Source organism: Emys orbicularis, chromosome 3, assembly GCF_028017835.1.
Source record: "Emys orbicularis isolate rEmyOrb1 chromosome 3, rEmyOrb1.hap1, whole genome shotgun sequence".
NCBI classification, from domain to species: Eukaryota; Metazoa; Chordata; order Testudines; family Emydidae; genus Emys; species Emys orbicularis.
Genome location: NC_088685.1, coordinates 153,524,645 through 153,547,349, shown reverse-complemented (window position 1 = coordinate 153,547,349; position 22,705 = coordinate 153,524,645). Strand labels below are relative to the sequence as shown.

The following is a 22,705-nucleotide window of genomic DNA, read 5'->3' as shown; positions in this document are numbered from 1 at the left end:
TCTAATTGTTATCATCAATGAAAAAGAGCAAGATTGTGTTTTCCTGTATGGGGTGTGTGAGTGCAAAAGAGAAAGAAAGAAAAAAAGGATACTTCCCACCTCACATATCTAGTCCCTATGCACATGTCCCAGTCAAAATACCAGTCCTTGTGATTAGGAAGCACAAAACACCAGTCCTTGCTCAAGACTAGTATCAGAAGTGGCAGTAGCCTCCCCATAGGGAGCAGAGAGAGGCAGGGCCATGCCCTCTCCCACACTGAACTAGAGGCTCTAGTTCTTGCATATAATAGTTAAAGTTAAAACTCTTCCTGCTGTCAATCCAATTTTCAGCACCCTCCCATCCTGTCCCTTATCTTCAACAAAAAACAAACGATCATGAAATTTCACATGCTGCATCTCATCCCAAAGGTAGAAGTTTTCTGGCAAGTTTGGAACAAATCTCACAAGAAGTTACGGTTTTCCAACATTTAGTTTTCAGAGGTTTTCCGATTGCATTTTTGGCTCATGATATCTCCAAAACAGATTTACAAAAAAATTCCAAACTGTTTCTCCAAAACTCCCTAACAAGTAGAAATGCCTTTGAAAAAGTAAACAAAAAGATTGCAGAGATATTTAAATATCACCAGAATATAAAACACACATATATACACTTAAAAAACCCACAAAAAGTATAGGCAGATGTATTTTATGATGTGTATATACTTGTATCTTTTAAATAATATATATAGTAATGCATGCATCTGTTTATTGCATGTTTTGCAAAGTGTGCATTGCATAGATTGGAGGACTGTCAGGTAGGGAACCACTTGTAGTGCTGTCAGATCCAGTCCAGAAGGAGATAAAAAGGGGAAAGTTACATGGGGAATTAGCATGTCTACATGGAAAACAAGAAGAAGGAAGTAAATATGCAGAGATGGGTGGTTGTCTGGGATAGAACAGGGTTCATTTCTGGGAAGCTAGCAAGATCCACCAGGGTCCATGCACACTTGCAAGGTCCAATGAAGGTTTGCCAGGTCTGTTGGAGTCCCTAAAAGGCCTGCAAGGCATTCTGACACTACACAACCTTAAACATATTTAAGGAAATTCCCAAGCAAAAATATTCGTTAACCCTGAGTTCTGGTTTAAAGAACCAATTTTTCAGCAAAAAAAATTAAACATTTTAGTTTTCTAAAAACAACCCAAAAATATTAGGAAACTCAGAAATTCCAAAGTAAAGTTCTACTGAACAAAAAAACCTGTAACAAGCACGGACCTGAAAATAACCTGAAATTTAGGACAACTTTATTCATCTATCACACAGGTTAATTAAGATTAAGATATTAGGATCTAATTCAGCATTATGTTACTTCAGTTTTACATCAGTGCAACTCCATTCTGGATTGTTTTTTAATGGAGTTGGACTGACTTAAATCTGTTGTAATGCAGTACCAAATCTGTGAAAACTAGCCTGGGATATCTGGCCCCAGTATAAAGACGAACCTCTGATGCTGCACAGCCAGAATACAGACTCCAGCATTACTCCCCTCATGTCTATTACTAGCACCAGGGGCATGACCAATAAAAAGGGAGAGGAAGAATGATTTTAAGGTACTAGACTGAATTTGGGAGAACTCCATAATGTAAATCAGAACTCTTAACATTAATGTTATACAGAGGCTTGGAAGGATTCAATTTTTATCAGTAAGTGTCGATTTTAAAATATGCATATGAACTGAAAAAAAATTTCCATTGATAATAATTAAAATGTACAGATATACAAAGTAAGAAAAATGCGGCTTGAGAATTTATTAGAGTTTGATGTAAATTTATTTATTTTGTACATTTTTATGTGATGTCAACAATTTGTGTTTCAATGGATATAAAGTTATAAAGGTTTAACTTTTTGAATTTTAACATCTTCTGTCATTAAATAATTGTCTGTCTCAAACTGTTGTCTAACACCCCTCCCATAATTTCCCACAACTGTGAAAATTTAAATAGAAAAAAATGCTTAAAAAGAAGAAGTTATTCAGTTTGTACAGTAACAATGATTCTTCAAGATGTATGTCCCTATAGGTGCTCCACTGTAGGTGTGTCTGCGACCTGTGCTTCTGATCAGAGATCTTTGGTAGCAGCGTCCATTTGGCCCACACATGTACTCTCTCCTCCTTGTGTTCTGTCTCAAGGCTAACTAGCGCTACATGGGCAAACCATCCTCGGTTTCCTCTCTACCGTGGAGCCCCCACATTAAGAACTCTGAAGTAGAGGAGAGGAGCATGGGTCGTGGAGCACCAATAGATAGCGCCTTATGAATCTACGTTAATGAGAACGTGGATGGAATTGCAGAATCAAAACAACAATATGGAATCCAGCCACGGTCCCAGGACTGGAGGAGGCTCTGCCACCCCGCTGCAGCCCCAGGGTCGGAGGGCTCTTCTGCCCTGCCCATGGCCCCAGAACCAGAGGAGCTTTCTACCCTCCGTGGCCAGAGGAGCGCTCTGTCACCCCACTGCAGCCCCAAGTAGCTCTCTGTCCTCACATCGGGATGTGGCCCCAGGGCTGGAGGAGTGCTCTGTCACCCCACTGAAGCCCCAAGGATGGAAGAGCACTATGCCACCCTGGCCATGGCGCTGGGGCCAGAGGAGCTCTCTGCCCCACCTGCAGCCCCAAGGAGCTCTCTGTCCCTGTTCTCCCCCCCAACATGGTCCCAGGACTGGAGGAGTGCGCTGCCACTCCACCACAGCCCTGGGGCCAGAGGAGCTCTCTTCCCCCTGCCCCCGCAGCCCTAGGACCGAGGAGTTCTCTGTTGCTCCACCATGGCCCCAGGGACAGAGGAGAGCTCTGCCATGGTCGTGGCCCTGGGGACGAAGGAGGGCTCTGCCCTGCCCACAACCCTGGGGGAGCTCTCTGTTCTGGCCACAGCCGTAGGACCGAGGTGCTCTCTGGCCTGTCCACAACCATTGGGCTGAGTTGATATCTGCCCTGGCCACGGGGTCAGAGGAGCCCTCTGCTGTAGCCACAGCCCCCGGGCTGGAGGAGCTCTCTGCCCCAGCCCTAGGGGAACTCTCTGCCATGGATTTGGCCATGGGGGAAGCGGAGCAATCTGTCCCAGTCACTGCCACAGGGCCTGAGAAGTGCTCTGCCAGCCCCGGCCACAGTACGGTTTATGTACTCTTTGGCTAGGTGGCCTGGTGATAGGGAGATGCATGCCATCTATGACCTCAATGCAGTTAGAGAACCCCATTGCAGCAAAACCATCCACTATATACTGCATATTACCCAGAGTCACTACCCTTCTTAGCAGAAGTTGATTAATGGCCCTGCACACTTGGATTACAACAGCTCCCACAGTGGATTCACCAACTCTAGATTGATTCCCCACTGACCGGTAGCAGTCTGGCATTGCACACTTCGACAGAGTAATCACCACTCACTTCTCCACTGTCATAGCAGGTCTCATTTTAGTGTTGCTGTGCTTCAGGGCTGGGGAAAGCTCTTCACAAAGTTCCTGGAAAGTGGCCTTCTGCATTCAAAGTAGGAGGAGTAATACACCATGCAAAAAGGCTCCTGAGGTTACAAGCAATAGTTGAAATAATGGCAAATGAAACCGGAGAGAGTTTAAAAGCCCTGGCCAAAGAAAACAGGGGCGATCCGACAGATGGCCCTCCAAAACCGTCAGGCATTGGACATAGTGCTGGCGGCCAAAGGAGGGACCTGTGCTCTCATTGGAAAAGAATGTTGTGTGTTTATACCTGACGACACCAATGAGGTAATAGATCGCGCTAGCCACTTAGAACAAATCGCATATCTTCCCCATAAAGAGCCGAGTTCTTTATGGAAGTGGCTAAGTAACCTGTTCAATTTCTCTGGCATAGGAAACTGGTTGTTTCAGGGAGCCCTGACTATCCTGTTTGGAATCCTAATGATTTTTGTATGTTTTCAGTTAATCTCCTGTTGTATCCAGAATTGTGTAAGGTATGCCACCCAGGTGACTGCCCCAAAACAGAGTGCTAATATGATGATGTTAAATATCACTGATGAACGAAGAGATAAAGAACAATTAATATGTGGAACCCAGTAATTGTTGGTCTTTGCGTAAACTTGACCAAAAGGAGGGATTGTGAAAGTGAAATGAATTATATTAAAGAAATAGAATGAATTAAAGAATGCTGTATGTGCCTTTAAGTAGAAATGAGAAATGCTGTGATCCAGGTGTCAGGAAAGCAGACATTAAGTTAGAACAATTGCTCCACTTAAGGGCGATTGGTGAAGTATTAGCCTTAGATCGATAAGAGTTAGTAAGGAAGTAGGATATGCATGTTGTGCCCCAGGTAAATTTTAAAATTTTGCTCTCTTTGTCCCTTTGTTTAGTTCGCGCCCTTTTATCTGTATAAATAAGACTGTTTGGGTCTTGCATGGGGCTCACATTATCTGAATGTATTAGCAGAGCGCTGTGCTAATAAAACAGAGTGATCTGACAAACTGTGAGTCCTGAATCTAACTTTGACAGATATCATGGAGGCAAAAAAATTAGCAAGATTAAAAGGTTATACATTTATATGGATAATGAGAACACCCATAATTAAAATAGTAAGGATTAAAAACAAAACAAAAGAAGAATTTTGGAAGGGTTATAAACACACTTGCTTCAGGGCATAAGGAAAACTCTAACCAAAGTCACGAAGAAATTTTCTCTACGGGCAAGGTTCCTTGAACCTTCTCTGAAGCATCCATTACTAGAAACTATTGGAAACAGCCTTATCCGGGTCTTATCCAGGACGGCAATTCCTATGTTCAGTAAAATCAGCCATCTGGCATCCTCTCCTACTTCTCCACAGTCTTTCATCCTACGAAAAAGCTCCCTATTATCTCTTCCCTTTTCCTCTATCCTCACCTTAATTCAGGCCTAAAATCTACATGTCTTAATGTTGAAATCTGAATGGACTGTTTCCCTGTCTGCAGGCATTCCTCACTGTGTTCTTCATATGTTACTGTACAAATGTTTATAAAGCTTTCCAGATTGTATTGCATAATCCACAGTACAGTAGTGCTCTGAAAATTCAAATAAAGATGCCAAGGGCTAGTGCACCATGGACCAACACTGAAAAAGTTGGGCCCAAGATCAGAATTAAGGTAAGAAAGATCAGGGAGCTGCAACCAAAATAGAGGAGAGGGAGAAAGAGGCTCTGGAAAATTGCAATGAATTAAGATAAATTCCCCCTCCTAATTGTGTGTCCCACCAAATCCATTCTGTCTATATTAAATTATATGATCCCCAATCTTACCACTCACACAAGCAGACAAAACCTTCCAGAAAACCAAATTTCCCCTTAACACAAAAACACCTCAGATGTCAAACTGTCTTATTCATCAACCTTTTTCCTGAAAATTGGTGATAAAAAATGGGAAACCTTTCTTTGGATTATTTCAAAAAATCTGGCTCCTCTTAATTAACATTATAGTGGAGTTGCATCTTACGTGGGGGTTAGGTTCTAAAGTAGGCGCATTAGGCGAAAATCGCGTATAGTCAAAATTACCCTTGAAAATCGCTTAAATCGCCCATAAAGTACAGTATACTGTACATGGCTTTGTGTATACAACCCTGTACAGTAATATGTATAAATGTATAATGCATACAGTAATGTACAGTATATAATAAAGAGTACATATGCAAAATATAATTTTACAGTACTATATTTTTAATTACAGGCGGTAATTACAGGGGGTCGTCGGGGCTTGATGTCGATCCAGTAGACAGAGGTGACGGAGAGATTGGGTGACAGAGAGCGAGTTGTAGACGAAGTGGTTGGCTCTGGTTCAGCTCGAGAAGTTGATTGCGTAGGCTCATCTGCTGCTGGTTGTTTTTCCTTGAAAAACATGGTGATCGGCAACTGTCGCTGTTGTCTCTTGAGCTGCTCAAACATTTCTTGATACGGTCGCAAATCGTCCGTAATACTACATGTGATTTTGAGACTTCGTTCCATAGAGGGATCGTATTCAGAAATTAAATCATTCAAGTGTTTCGCTGCTTGGAACACTTCAGCAAATTTATGAAGATTCCAACTTGCTGGCTCTTCCTGTTCGTCGTCACCATCTTCGTCTTCTGTAGATGATTTTATCAGTTCCTCTAACTCTTTGTTAGTCAATGTTTCTCTATGGCTCTCAATTAATTCTTCAATTTCTTCCTCAAGGATGTCGACGAAGCCATCACCACCCACTTGCCTGGACACCAGAACAATGCATTTCGCTTCTTTGTCAATAGTCGGGAAACCCTTAAAATCATTCACACATTCTTTCCACAGGTTTCGCCAACATGCATTGGCTGTTTCAGGGTTGACTGCATCCATTGCCTGTTTAATATAAGTGATGCAATCGGCAACGTTGAAGGACTTCCAACACTCCATCACATTAAGATTGGGATCAGCATCCATAGCGCTACATATCTGTGAGAACATAAGCCTCGTGTATGTGGCCTTGAAACAGCGAATCACGCCTTGGTCGAGAGATTGGAGGATGGAGGTGGTATTAGGGGGGAGAAAGACGACTTCAATGTCGTTATATGCAAACCGGAGTGCCGCAGGGTGGCCAGGAGCATTGTCTATGATCAGCAACACTTTAAAGTCAAGTCCTTTCTCTTCGAGGTACCGCTTGACCTCCGGAATGAAACACTTGTGGAACCAATCCAGAAATAATGCTGCCGTCACCCAAGCCTTTTTATTTGATTGCCAGAACACAGGCAGGAGATTTTTGTTCTTGCCTTTTAGGGCACGGGGATTTGCAGCCCCGTAGAGCACGCCCAGACGCATTGCCACAAAACAACACAGCCACACGGTCTTTAGCTGCTTTGAAGCCAGGCGCTTGTCTTTCTGATTTCGAAATGTAAGTGCGGTTGGGCATTTTTTTCCAGAAGAGCCCAGTCTCGTCAGCATTAAAAACTTGTTCCGGAAGATAGCCCTTTTCTTCTATGATTTTCTTTAATTGTTCGGGGTAGGCTTTTGCTGCCTCTTCATTGGCAGATGCAGCTTCACCAGTAGTCTGCACGTTTTTGAGGTTGAAGCGGTTCCTAAAACTGTTAAGCCAACCTTGGCTGGCTTTGAATTCCTTCTCATCAGAAGGCTGTCCCTCTTCAGCAGGAGGTTTGAACAGCGCGTAGAGGCTAAGAGCCTTTTCTCGCAACGTGTTGCCATCGACAGGCACACGTTTATGGTTCATGTCTTCCAGCCATAAGTTTAATGCCTTTTGTCTTCACTAAAGTCTTATCATGCACCTGGCACATCACCTTAGCAGTTATTGGAGCACTTGATGCCACGACTTGACGAATTTCTCTCTCTCGAAACTTGATGGCACGGATGCTAGATTCGTTGCAGCCATATTTTCACGCCACGCTGGAGACTGACATACCGTCTCTCAATAAGTCCAACACAGCCAGTTTTTCCTCCAGCATTGGAACAGATCGCTGTTTCTTCGGTTGAATTAGTTGGCTTGTGTTTAGGGGTCATGTTGTACGAAAAATACGTATCTTTAAACACTAGAATCACACTCAGCGTGGCGAGATGCTCACACTATGAGAGGCACATGGGAACTGAGACCAACTGGTTCCCAACTGAGGGAACAGCAGATTCACGTTTCCCATCTCACACTCACTCCGGGGCATACGCTCACTGAGTGGAATGGTGGGTGGAATCACCCGCACTATTTACAGGTATCGTGCTGTTTTTCTTTTTTTTGCCGAGCACGTATAGTTGAATTCGTTTAAGTTAAATGCACGTATGATGCGACTCACCTGTCAGAGTGTCAGGACTCGAAATGTGGTATTAAAAGACCAGTATGAAGAGTATGGCACTATACTCTAGACAATATTAGTTATTTCTTTTTAAAAGAAATGGTGGGGTTTTTTGACTTACCTCCAAATACAATTTGTTTGTCTTCAGAGTATTTTCTATTTTTACTACCCTCTTTGCTTGCTCTGGTACTTCAAGACCCATCTTTATCATACACTTAGTCTCTCGGACAATCTCTAGAATTTTGGGATCAAAATTAACAAGCAACTTCCCAGTTTCAGGATGACGTACCAGTAGTGTAGCTTGTAATGCTGCAAGTAAATTAAAGTATATTTTAAAATAAATATTCATAACAAACTATTGATTGTTTCTATTGTATAATGAGTCCTTATTAGATTTCTGAGAAAATGTGAATGATTGGGCATGAAGCAATTATAGGTTCAATCCTGCAAGGACGTGAGCACTTTCAGGAGCTGCTCAATTTCTTGCAGGAACAAGTCCAAGAAGAAGATAATACTGAGACAGAAAGATTAAGGAAAAACAAAGCCAAATAAAAGCCAAAATGTAAGGATAGAAAAATGCTATAATCGAATCCTGCAATCAGACCATGCATATGGGCACTTTTTCCCATAACGAGTTCTGTTGGCTTCAAGGGGGCTCCATGTGAGCACAAAATTCTACTTGCATGGATCTATTTTCAGAGTTAAACCCCAGTGGTTCATCCTATTTCTGTCTCTGATAGCAGCCTGTACAATCAAAGTTGATGATAGTGTGATCTTCAGTCCATCAGACAAAGGCATAACAAGAACAATGACTGGAAGTTGAAGCTAAATAAATTCAGACTAGAAATATGGCACAATGTTTTAACAGTGAGGTAATTAAACACTGGAACAGCTTACCAGGAATAGCTTACACTGGAAATATTTAAATCAAGATTGGATGTTTTTTCTAAAATATATGCTCTAGTTCAAGCACAGCTATTGGACCGGAAGCAGAAATTAATATAGGGAAGCGCTATTGTTTGCGCTATGCAGGAGATCAGGCTAGACCAGCGGTTCTCAAACTGTGGGTCAGGACCCCAAAGTGGGTCGCAACCCTGTTTTAATGGGGTCACCAGGGCTGACATTAGACTTACTTGGGGGCCAAAGTTGAAGCCCGAGCCCCATCGCCCGGGTCCGAAGACAAAGACTAGTCGCACCATCCGGGGCCAAAGCCCAAGGGCTTCATCCCTGGGTGGCGGGGCTCAAGTTACAGGCCCTCTGCCTGAAGCTGAAGCCTTTGGGCTTCAGCTTTGCTCACACCCAGGGTTGTGGGGCTCGGGCGTTGGCTTTGTCCCGCCCGGGGCGGTGGGGCTCGGGACGGCTCAGGCTTTGGTCCCCCCTTCTGGGGTCGTGTAGTAATTTTTGTTGTCAGAAGGGAGTCATGGTGCAATGAAGATTGAGAACACTTGGGCTAGACGATCACAATGATCCCGTCTAGGCTTAAAAGATATGATTATGAATCAGGGCACCTCAACATGGTTTAGAGGCATTTAAGGTATGTTGAGGTGCCCTGATTCATAGTCATATATTTAAGCCCAGTTATCTGTTGCTTTCATGTTGCACCATATCTATAATATGATTGTAAGCTTTTCAGAGCAAGGACCATTTGGTTAAGCATGTGCTTAACTCTTTGTAAGATCAGGGCCTTCCATTGTAATCTCTTCAGAGATGGACTGGTTTGTTTTTGGTGCCTAACACACTTTTGGAAGCTCAGTGAATAAACAAATTAATAATAATTAATGTTTTAATTGCTAAAAAGTCAGGTTATCTTATATCTGGGAGATTTTCTTTTTCTTTTACATATTACTACTTTAGCTAGTTGTATTATAATTCTTATTCAATATAACCTACATAACTAAAAATGTGATGTAATACCAAGCTAATTATGCTTTACAAATAAATCAATCATTGGCCCCACCCTGCAAGTAGTTCCATAATGCAAACCCCTTCACCCACACAGTCATTCAGATGCAGGGGTCTGTGATATCATGTATACTTGCAGGAGCAGGACTATAATTTGCATATTTTAAAGGCTAAAATGTTAAAAAAATATTTAAGTTGATTTTCTATAAATCTAGCAGTTGTCAACAACATATAAGAACAAATTGCAATAAAACATTATAACAGACAGAACAAGGCTGATGTGAAAAACTTACACACATTTATTAGAAGTCTTACATACCTAACTACTCACCATATTGTAGCTGAGAAATTTCCTTCACCCAAGCCATGTGATAGAGTACCTCAAATTCCACCAATACATAGGAAATTTTATTGAATAATCGAACCACTGCTTTACCTTCTGGACTTGTCAAGATATCTGAATTTTTCTATTAAAACATTGCAAATTAAAATTATAAACATATCAAACAGCGGTTCAACTTGATGTCAAATGAAAATTGTTTAAAATTATTTACTATGAATTTTTGAAGCTTTAAATCTCAAATTAAATTTATATTTAAAGTGTGCTATCAAGTATAGTATCATCCAAATATATGGCCTACTGAAATCAATAGGAGATTGGCCTAATTAATAAAAAAAACAAAAAAACCTCTGCCTTTTAAAAAATAATACATTAAAAAGTGACAACTTTATTGTGCAAAGGACTTATAACTTCTGTTGAAATGGATGCTCAGCACTACTCAGGATTTGGATTAATCTGAATAAAGGAGATTTTTTAGGCTAAACACACACAAATTTCACTTTTATTATTACTTTAAATAATTACATGCAAAGCAATTAAATTATTCAAATTATAAATAATTTGGATTACAAAAAATGTCACATACAAAGTTATTAATCAAATATCAAGGTGCTGTGGTATTTTTAATTTGATTGAGAACTTTTATTTATATTATTTGAAAACCAAACAGGATAGCACTTTGCTAGATGATGGGCAGAGCATAAGGCCTTCCTTACTGACTAGTCTCATCCTGCCTCATAGGTGCCATTGTCTGTAATGATGAAATATATCTTCAAATGATACTTCATTCAAAGACCTGAAAACATTTACTCAGTTCTCTGAAAACATCTGCTCAATGTGTAGCAGCAGTCAAAACATTAACAGAACGTTAGGAACTATTATGAAAGGGATAGATAATAAGACGTATCAGAATGCCATTATATAAATCCATGGTACGCCTGCACCTTGAATACTACATGTAGTTCTGGTCACCCCACCTCAACAAGATATATTAAAATTGGGAAAAGAACAGAGAAGAACAACAAAAATGGTTGGGGGTATGGAACAACTTCCATATGAGAAGACATAAAAAGACTGGGACTTCACAACTTAGAAAAGAGACAACTAAGGGGGAATATTAGAGGTCTATAAAATCATAAATGGTGTGGAGAAAGTGAATGAGGAAGAGTTATTCACATAACACAAGAACCAGTGGTCACCCAATGAAGTTAACAGGCAGCACGTTTAAAACAAACAAAAGGAAGTACTTCTTCACACAATGCATGGTCAACCTGTGGAACTCATTGCCAGGGGATGTTGTGAAGACCAAAAGTATAACTGGGTTAAATAAAGAATTAGACAAGTTCTTGGAGCATAGGTCCATCAATGGCTATTAGCCAAGATGGTCAGAGACGCAACCCAATGCTCTGGCTGTCCCTTAGCCTCTGACTGCCAGAAGCTGGGACTGGATGAAAGGGAATGGATCACTCAATAATTGCCATGCTCTGTTCATTCCCTGTGAAGCATCTGGTACCAGAAAATGTCAGAAGAGAGGATACTAGGCTAGATGGACCATTGGTCTGTCCCAGTATGGCCATTCTTCTGTTCTTATGACTGCATTTCCAATAATTCAATGCCTGCTACCACAATGCTGGAGCACTTGTTTAATACTGAGTCAAATACCACCACTACCCTGAATCCCCAGAAGTGCTTCTTGCAGAATCAGTGTTTTCCTAGCAATTTCACATACAAATACTGATGTTGCCTCGCACAAATTCACAGCCAGAGGTGGTCTTGTCACTGGATCACAAGTAAACCAAGTATGGATTGTTTATGAAATCTATAATTTCCCCTCACATCAGTAATGATCAACTTACATAGAAAAAGTTGATTGGTTCACTTATCCGCCGGAAAAGCTGCCTCACCCACAGTATCTTTCCTGCTACAGGGGGCATGTTTCGGGCAAGAGGAGGGTCATCTTTTTGAGCCTGGTAAAGCTAAAATAAATTCACTATTAGTAAATGAAAGGATATAAAATTGTTGAAAAATTAAAATGGTTTCCTCTAATATTTCAGATTAATATCTCTTCCTGGCCAAAATGTAGGGAAATGATGGAGCTGCCAGTAATGCTTTCTTCACTAAAATAATAATATATTCTGAACAGATATAGCTTCTAAATGGAATTAAATGCCCAAATTGTTAAGATAAATGGCTGGGGACCTTCTTCCCTGGGTTCGCTGGAGTTGGACCCAGCGGGGCCCCTGCTGCTGGCCAAACTCATGAAGGTGGGGCCTGAAGATGATCCAGAGGCCTTTCCTGAAACTTTTGAATGGGTGGCAAGAGCAGCACACTGGCCACTGTAGCAATAGGCAGACTTACTGGCCCCACACTTGACCAGGACAACGGAGGCAGCCTATTGTGGACTAGACCCAGTGACAGCATGGGATTATACCCAAATCAAAGCAGCCATTTTAGACTCGTTGGATATCCCAGAAATGTTCCACCAGCAATTTCATGAAGAATGATATTCCTCAGGGGCCCAGAAACTGCAGGACTTGTGCCAGCAGTGTCTAAAACCCAAGACAAGGACAGGGTTTCTACTGGCCTGAAGAAGAGCTCCTCCTGGGTTCTCCCTCACAAGAGTTCAAGAGGTCCACTTCACATCAACAAGCCAGGTGAGACCAAATATATTACCACCCTAGATCTTACAAAGGGATACTGGCAAATCCCACTAACTCTGGAGTCTCGAGAAAAAACAGCCTTCCCCTCCACACACACAGCCTACATCAGTTTCAGACCATGCTGTTTTGGCTACATGGGGCCCCACCAATGTTCCAATGTCTAACGGACCAGGTCACCCGGCCAGACAATAGTAATGTCATGGCCTACCTCAATGATGTTGCTTTCTATAGCCAGAACTAGGAGGACACTGTAAAGAAGGTAGCTGCTGTACTCCAGTCCCTCAAGGAGAACCCCACAAAATGCTGTATAGGCATAGACAAAACTACTTACCTGGGATATACATTGGGGAATGGCCAGATACAACTTCTTATAGACAAGGCACAGGCCTCAAAAGCCTGCCTTGTTGCCACCTCAAGGAAGTAGGAATGTCAGGCCCTGTGGGTCTTGAAGCCAGGTCCGCAGTGGCCCTGTGAATCTTCATGCTCCAGTCCTCCACCCAGCAGCTAACAGACAGCAGCTGGGACTGGGATTCATGGAGCCCAACTGGGACACTAGCCCCACCCCCACATTCTGATTAGACGAGCTCCAATGCTTCTGGATTTAAGCTAGAAGAGGAAACAGGAAGTTGTCTGTACAACTGGACTTCACCCTGCCACAGACTGCTGGTCTAGTGTTTATCTGCTCCTGCCTTCTGATCCTGACCTTCTGGTATCCTGACTTGGCCTGACTCTTGGTAACTGCCTCCTAGTTCCTGCCCTCCGGTTGGTCCCTTGATTCTGATATCCTGGTATTCCACCCAACCTGATTGCTGGTAATTGGCTTCTGGTCCCTGGACCCATGCCTGACACTAACTTCTAGTTCAGGCCGCCCAGGCCCCAGCCCTGATAACCAGGTTTTGGAGCTGGCAGGATCCTATAACTGATTTCTGCCAGGGATATCATCTCATCTATTGCAGCCTTTCTCATCGATCTGTTCAATGACAGCAGCCTGAGAAAGATCTGCTGGATAGAAACCTGTGAGAAGGCCTTTCAGACCCTGAAGGATCACCTCTGTGGGGAGCTTGCTTTCTACAGCTCAGACTTCACCAAGGAATTCCTCCTACACATTGATACCTCAGAAGTTGAGTTGGGGGCTGTCTTATCCCAGGTGGTCAATGGCAAGGAACTCTCCCTGAGCCACAAACAGTTCCTAAGAGAGAAGGCTTTCTCCGTTATAGAAAAAGAGAGCTAAGCAGTGAAATGGGCAATACAGCCACTCCAATATTACCTTCTCAGCAGTAAATTAATCCTTGTCACTGATCACACCCCTGTACGGTGGATGCAGGACAACATAAACATACACTAGATACCTTTTAGTTCATGGCAGCAGCATCTACATTGGGGAGTTAGAGCGTGTGGCAAATGGCCAACGCTATTGTGATGGGTCCCGCACTTTTCCTTGGTGTGGTGGGTCAGGGCGCCAGCCCTGCCCCTATTCTTGGGCTCCGCTAGTGCCCTGGAGGGGGAGAGAAGGAGAGCAGGGAAGGGACCCAGGTCTGCCCCTTATTCTGCTCCCAGCCCCTTCAGCTTCACAGGCTTCTTACCCTCTTTCCCCTTGGGCAGGGTTTCTCTCAGTCCTTTGTACTGGGGGAGTCCCTCTGCCCTGCTTGGGCAGGGTCTCCCTTCCCCAGTACTCTGATTCTCTGGTCAACACCAATACACCTCCAAACTACAGTCAGCTCTCCTTCCCTCCTCCTATCTGACTGAAGCAGGGGGGTTTATTAGGTCTTGGACAGGGCCTTAATTGGCTCCAGGTGCTCTAATTAACCTGTAGTAACCTCGCCTTAGTCCACAGGGAAAAAACGGTTACTTACCTCTCGTAACTGTTGTTCTTCGATATGTGTTGCTCATGTCCATTCCAGTAGGTGTGTGCACACCGCGTGCACGATTGCCAGAAAGCTTTTCCCGTAGCGGTACCTGTCGGGTCAGCTGTGGAGACCCCTACAGTGGTGCCTTTATGGCGGTGTATATATGTCCCTGCCGACCAAGGGACACCAAGACCTGTTTAGGAGGGTGGCAGTTAACCTTAACCTCCAGGCAGAGGAGGTTATAGAGGACTCGGATCCGATGGTGGACCTCCTCACTCCCAAGGGTCCTTCTAGAGGGGCCTTGCCCCTCATAAGGACAATTCAGAACACCACGAAGGTGCTCTGGCAAACCCCAGCCTCTATACCACCAAGGGCTAAAGGTTTCAAGAGATGCTACTTTGTGCCGCAAAAGGGCTATGAGCACCTTTTTACCCACCCCCAGCCGGGGAATCTGGTGGTTGATGCGGCAAACCACAAGGAGCGGCAAGGACAGCCATGCCCTGCTCCTAAGTCACAGGATGCCAAGAAGCTGGATCTCTTTGGCCGTAAAGTCTATTCGACTGGTGGGCCCCAGCTTCAAGTAGCGAATCAGCAGGCAGTGCTTAGCCGATACGCTTTTAATTCCTGGAGCTCGTTGGCTAAGTTCCAGGAGTTAATCCCGGCCAATTCTCGCAAGGAGTTTGGTTCGCTCCTTGAGGAGGGTAGAATGGTGTCTAGGACCGCCCTCCAGGCAGCACTGGATGCGTCAGACTCTGCGGCTCGAACCATGGCCACCGCCATTGCAATGAGGCGCAGTGTGAGGCTCCAGGTTTTGGGTATCCCACCGGAGGTCCAGAACACCAAACAGGACCTCCCCTTTGACTGCGAGGGCTTGTTCGCTCAAAACAGACACATGCCTGCATAGCCTAAAGGACTCTCGGGTTACACACCCCAGCGCCTCAGAGAAAGCCCTTTAGACCTCAGCTCCTGTCCCACTTCTACCCTGGGCCTCCTAGACGAGATCCATCAAGGAGAAGGGGCAGGAATAATAGGAGGCGCCCACTGCAATCCTCCTCGGGCCAAGGCCAGGGTTCAGCCAAACAGCCCTCTGGCCCCAAGCCTAACCGCCTCATCCAGCGAGGAGGAGGAAGAGGTTCCCGGGACAGGGTCTTCCTGCCCCTCCGGTTCTCTGGAGGTTGAGTCAGGTATCTCGGAGCTCCCCGTGACCAGAGGCTCAGGTGCCACCAACGTTGGTGGAGGAGGGGCCTGTGGCAGCTCAGCAGCCCTGGTCTCATACGGGGTCCTCAGGGGCGCTAGGGGTGTAGCTTACCAGCGATGTCACTGATGGAGGGACACGGGGGGCCGACACTACCAATACCGGCCTGGATCCCTGACCCTGAGCCTGGTGGTAGGCCCAAGGCGTCCAAAAGGGCCATTGTACTGGGCCCTGCCACTGGGGTGGCCAAGTGATGGCTGATGTCGGTTGTTCCACTGGCCTATGGTGCCAGGATTGGTCCCAGGACCAGGAGCAGTGGTGGCTGTGTCGGGAGACAGAAGATTCGGCATCTGACTCTGACGAGTATTCTGTACCCGACCACAGGGGAGCGGAGCCCGACGGTGCCGACGGGCAGTATTGGGGAGATGATGATGAATCAACAGCAGTGCCACCATTGGTGCCACGAAGGATGTCAGAGCTGCCCGCGGTGCTGGGCACAACGCCGCAGTCAGTGCCGTCACTGGCGGTGCCTGAGTTTGCGAAGCCAGGCCCCGCACCTGCGGGGCCGGGTACTGCGCTGTCATGGCAATGAGGTCTCGAGCTGCCTCATATGTATCCGGAGTGGAGGGGAGGTAAAGCTCTTCCTCCAAATCATCCCGGGTAGGGGAGTCCGTTCTCGCCTGACTCAACGGCTCTGCAACTGGGGCCGGAGTCAACGGTGCCAATTCTTGAGGACCAGACCGAGGTTGTCCCGCTGGAGGACGCACCCCACTGGAATCCCTCCTCGGCTTCTTGCCAAGGGAACGTTCCCTGTCTCGTTTCTTTTTCTTATGCGGCACCGGGGACTGTGAATGGTGCCACCTGGTGGCACTGGCCTTGCGGGCTGGGGAATGGTGCCGGTGCTCCCTGGCGGAGTCCTTCCTCGGTGCCAGGACATCCCGCACCGAGGCCCGTGCCCTGCACACCAAGGATGCTGGTGTTGGCTCTAGCTGTGGCTGAAGGGCCGACTCCATCAGGAGGAGCTTAAGACGATAGTTCTGCTCCCTCTTAGTCCTGGGTCTGAAGCACCTGCAAATAGGGTATTTATCTGTCTGATGGTCCTCCCCGAGGCACTTGAGATGGGCGGCGTGTGGATCCCTTGTAAGCATAGGTTTCGCACACCTCTCGCACACCTTAAACCCCTGCAACTGAGGCATGCCCTGGCACCGGGGAGAGTAGAACGGGGGAAGCCACCGAAGTAAGCTAAACTGATCTACAACTATTAACAACTAACTAACGACTATTTACACAAAAACAAGGGAACCACTAGGTAAGGCACTTGCAGATGCAAGAAACTGAGCTGTTCCAACGACCATCATGGGCGGTAAGAAGGAACTGAGCAGGCAGCAGGTCGGCAGGGACATATATACACCGTCATAAAGGCGCCACTCTAGGGGTCTCCACAGCCGACACGACGGGTACCGCTGGGGAAAAGCTTTCCGGCGATCGTGCACGTGGCGCGCACAAACCTATTTGAATGCACATGAGCAATCACTCGAAGAAGAATAAGGCTCTGATCATCCTGGGACTTATACATCTCCCATCTATCACTCTCCTGCTGCCCTCCAGCCCTGCTGTATCACAAGTGCTACACATTACAGCATCATGCAGTTCATACCCCCATGGACTGGTCTGTGGCACCATGTACACAAATCTTTAATCTCATTTTGAATAGGGATTTAGGCACTTAGGCATCTTAATCCCATTGACTGTCAATGGGATTTTGGCTCATAACTGCCTAAATCCCCTTTGAAAGTGAGATTTAGGCTACTAAATCAGATAGGCATTGCAATGCTGAGCACAGCACACCTACATACCTTTAAAAATCTGGGCCTAAATCTAGAATACTACGATGCCTTAAATTTATCTGGGCCCCTTCTGGAGACCGATCTCAGGGAGAATATTCAGATGATGCATTTCCACTATGCTGGGAGTCAAAGAAAGAATATCATATCCCTGACTCTAGAAATGGAGCAGTAATTAAAGAATTAATTTAAAGTTTACCCTAATTTGCAGACAGTGCTAGGGAAGAGAACAGTACTGACAGAGGCATCATGTCTCATCTTGGTACCAAATGCAATCTCCCTGAGAGTAAAGGGGATTCAGTCTCATTATAAACCCTCATTTCCCAGTACCATATACCAAACCAGTACCAGAGTTGGGAGTGTTAGTATCTGTTAGTAAATATTAACTCTTTTAGTCCTTTTCTTTCTGTATATTTGATTCATTTATATATCCACTATTTTCTGGAATCTTTATGATATTAACAAAGAGTATGTTGAATTCTAAGGCCCAGAACACTGGTCCTTGACTGATAAGTAATCCTATTCAGGAATTCTGTGTGTTAGACTGTATCTAATAATCCGTGGCAACTCCATGTCTATAGACCTGTAGATAGTCTTGTTACTGTACATGTTTCCTATTAGAGAATCAACAGGGAAGAATGATTCTGGGGGAAGAAAAAACCCCTGAAAGATATTATCTTGAAGTCCTCTCAGCTGTAAATAATTATGCCTTCACACATAAATCAGGTAAATTGAGAATATATAGAAATTACATCAGAATATATGTATTTTATGGCAAAAAGGTTTTCTTTGTTTAAAAACCCTATATAATGACACTGGTGTTAGAATTAGTTGAGGGATGAAACTGCGCATCCCTCCGGTTGCAGTGAAGAAGAGACACAGACCCAGTTCTTTATCACATCAAAGGGTGGTAATGTATCTATTCTTTGTATGTTTTGTATAGTGCTGTACTAATCTCTGATTAATAATCTTTGATTAAATAATTCCAATTGAGCCTGTTATTTGACAATCTTGAATCATCATTAACTTAGACACACAACAGAACAGTACCAGTAGAAAGCATACACTGACCAAATGGGCACTGATAACAAAAATCTCCAATGCCTCTGTACACACCACTTCCAATATTTCTGGTTGTGGGGAGTACTACGCATGCAGTCCATGCTCTCTTTTGTGCCAAAGCAGAGAAGGAAGGAAGTCTTGCTCCTTGCATGGCTACATTACAGATAAGTAAAATCTGGCCCTACTTGATCATATTCCATGTTTTCTAGGCTTGCACAAACTAGGGATGGACTTCCCTACCCCCAATTCTCTACTGGGAAGCTCTTTTTGATTCATAAATAGTTTGCCTTAAAACAATCAAAGAGCTAACCAGTGACACTAATTTAATAGTTATAACCAGTCTGTGTAGTGGATAATAGTTTACTCAATTAGACACCTACAGCCTGATTCTCATTTGCACTACTTTAGTCATGTAAAGGGGCCAGATGTAAATATAAAGTGGGATGTAAATATAATTAAAGCCCTTTTACACTGTCAGAACAGTATAAAGTGGCCTTGTGTAAACGATAATTAGATTTATAAACATCATGTTATACCTAGGCAAAATATGTTGGACAGCTAATGTGGTCTTGTGTTTTAATAGCTGATGTGTAAAACCAAGGTATGGTTATTGCTAAATGATTACATATTTTCATTTTGCCAACCTATGTAATAATAGTATAATGTTTTGGTGTGTTTTAAATTGCAAAATTTTCATGAGGGAGCATTCCCCCAGATGTGCTTAGAAAGGAAAAGTGTGCTCACATTAGACAGGATGTTTTCTTCGGTAGGATGCAGGAAGAAGTATAATAAATCAAGACTAATAAAATAGGCTAAAAAATAAACTAGGAACTCTTTAGATTAGAATATATTTAAATATTGGAGATTTTATACTTACACACTATTTGAAATGTCTAATTACACAAAAAAGAATTACCTTTTTAGTAGCTTCAAGTTCTGCTACGTAATGCTGAAGAATAAGTCCAACAGTATGTGCTATTTCCTGCTGAAGACATGGCATATTCAGCTTCTGAAACCTATATTAGATTATAATCAAATACAAGAAATTAGAGTGATTTCCTTTAAATAATGTTTCTGCAGATCTAATAACCTAGGCTGGAACTTTGGGATATATAAAGTTATATGAGCATTATGCAAAAACTAGAGTGTGACAAAAAAAATTGCCCAAAGGATAAATTCTAGCCAAACCTGTCTGACATTATCATTAAACTAAGAAACAGAGGAATGTTTAAAATATGCTAGAAAACCAGTATTCATCCATGGGCTTTCAAAGTTTGCATGGTCCATAAAGACACAAATACATTGTACTAGACTAGGTCATTCATTTTTAAATTAACATTACTACACCTCTACCCCGATATAACGTGATCCGATATAACACGAATTCGGATATAACATGGTAAAGCAGTGCTCCGGGGGGGCGGGGCTGCGCACTCCGGTAGATCAAAGCAGGTTCGATATAACGCGGTTTCACCTATAACGCGGTAAGATTTTTTGGCTCCCAAGGACAGCGTTATATCGAGGTAGAGGTGTACTTAAAAATATTTGTAAGCATAATTGCCATTACCTTTGAAGTAGCTGAACTGAATGCTGTGAAGACAAAATTCTTCCAAAACAAGTATTCATAAATGTCTGTATCTGCACCTAAGACAAATATGAGTATTTCCAGCTATATTAAATTTTATGTGACTAATAACTAGTAATTTACATATTTCTGTATTAATTTACTATAGCTTTCCTAGATGTTTAATAAGAGTATTTTACAAAAAAATATACCTTCTTAATGTAATAAAAAGACACAGAAAGACCACTATGACAATCTAGAAAGAGAAAACAAGGAAGATCATGACAAGAAATCATTGCTGTTTCTATGTTGTTTCAAATCATATATATTTGCATGTTCAACATATACATAATTTTCTCTGAATATTTTCTCTGAGTATTTATTGATAGCAGAAATTGTAACAACAGTTACTCCAAAGGTGAGTTATTAATAAAATAGAGATCAACTCCTGGGTCCATGCTCCTAATGTGTGACTGGAAGTGCAACATAGGGACTTCTGGACCCCAGAGCTCATATCCTGAAGACTGCTAAGACTCAAGGGCTACAAAGCCAAGTTTATTATCAATAATAACAGCAAAACGAGACATAACCCATACATCCAAACTGAGCTCCCTTATTAAACCCATTACTGCAGTACCTATAAGTCTTATCTACACCAAAACTCTGGTAACTTTATTATATATCATTGGGAGGGCATCCAACCTGCCCTGATCTTAAAGAGATGGCACCCTATCAACGAAGGTAATTCTAGTAGCTGGAATTCTAAAGCCATTAAACCTTCCTAAGGAGGGGCACAGCAACTCCACTTGCTATGATAAGCAATAAACCCCTTTAAGTGCTGTGATCACTCAGCCAACAACGTGCAGGGACATACCCAGCAAAATGCTGGGTGAATGCTCTCTAAGCTACTCATGAACTATACAGAAAGAGACACCAGCAAACCCCCCAACCCTTGCACCCCAGAAATATACCATTTTATGCAGCTCAAGACCTTCTCTTGAACAATGCAAGATCATTAATTAGTTCACCACTTCATCAAAGGATAGTGAACATGCACCAGCCTTTGTAATCTGAGCAGATTCCCCAAGCACTTTAAATAAACTCACTGGTAAGGATAAAACATTAAAATAAGCTTATTAACAACAGAAAGATAGATTTTAAGTGATTATAAGTGCTAGGCGTAAAGGATAGAGATGGTTACATGAGAAATAAAAAATAAAGACATTTAGAATTTAGACTGCTATATCAGACTAAGCAAGATTTGAATCAAACAGTTTTTCTATGTGTTCTAAGCAAGTCATAGTTATTAATACACAGGCTGAATTCCCTGCTCAGTCTGGGACCAAACTCCACACTTCAAAGTCTTTTTCTTCCCAGTGTTTTTGTTGCTTTCATAGTAGATGTGGGAGGGGAGAGGTCCTGGCTGATGTTACAGACTCCAATTTATACCCCCCAATCCATGCGCATGGAAAGATACTGTCTCAAACATGGAGTCAGGGGTGGTATGTTCTATGTGCCCTGCTGAGACACCAGGCCTCCCTTGTCTATGTGCTTCGGAAGGGATCTAGTGGAAGAGTGGATTCTCCTTAATGGGCCATCAACCCCTGGCTGGCGAGTCCTAATGTGAATCTGTCTTGGGGATGTTAGTTGCTCCCTTGTTGCCACCAAAAGGCCAGCTGTGGGCATCTCAGACTCAAAACATATTTCAGTAACACACAGAGTAAAACTTCATAACTTTACATACAATGGTAACACAATATTCAACAAGATAGTAATGTTCAACAGATCATGACTTCTCAAATGACACCTCACAAAGCATAGTAATTGCACATGTCTATTCTGCTTAGGTGACTCCCAATTAGTACTTTTTGGTGGGACTTGGAGTCTACTTAAAAGAGTATTGCAGCACAACTTTCCCAAAGACTGAATCAGCTCTGGAGGCAGTGGTGATGGCATAATGCTTGGCAAAGGTATGTACCGAAGACCAAGTTGCTGCTCTACAGTTGTCCAATATAGGTATATTTCTTAAGAAAGCCACTGAAGGAGCCTGGGTTCTCATGGAATGAGCTGAAAGCTTACATGGAAGTAAGGTGTTAGCTACCTCGTAACCGAAATATATGCAAGCAGTTATCCGGTTAGAAAGTTTTGAGCTGATATTGCCTTCATTCTCTCTGCACAGGATACAAATAGCTGAGGTGAGGTACTAAAGAACTTCATCCCATCTATGTAAAAAGAGAGGGCCCATCTGACGCCGAGTGTGTGAAGACTCTCTTCATGCCTATTCATGGCAAATATAGTGCCCATCTTTAAAAAAGGGAAGAAGGAGAATCCTGGAAACTACAGACCGGTCAGCCTCACCTCAGTCCCAGGAAAAATCATGGAGCAGGTCCTCAAGGAATCCATTTTGAAACACTTGGTGGAGAGGAAGGTGATCAGGAACAGTCAACATGGATTCACCAAGGGCAAGTCATGCCTGAACAACCTGATTGCCTTCTATGATAAGATAACTGGCTCTGTGAATATAGGGAA

General features: G+C 43.4%; 1 protein-coding gene across 1 annotated transcript in view; it reads right to left on the bottom strand.

Annotated features, from left to right (window-relative positions):
* The window catches only part of DNAH8 (dynein axonemal heavy chain 8), a 536,895-nt gene that overhangs the window by 411,151 nt on the left and 103,039 nt on the right, over positions 1-22,705 (bottom strand). The window contains exons 13-17 of the mRNA XM_065401473.1: positions 20,180-20,256; positions 19,529-19,628; positions 11,861-11,980; positions 9,996-10,131; positions 7,884-8,071 (exon numbers count right to left, since the gene is read on the bottom strand). Coding sequence (XP_065257545.1) covers positions 7,884-8,071; positions 9,996-10,131; positions 11,861-11,980; positions 19,529-19,628; positions 20,180-20,256 — 621 coding nt within the window. The remainder of the gene's footprint in view (positions 1-7,883; positions 8,072-9,995; positions 10,132-11,860; positions 11,981-19,528; positions 19,629-20,179; positions 20,257-22,705) is intronic.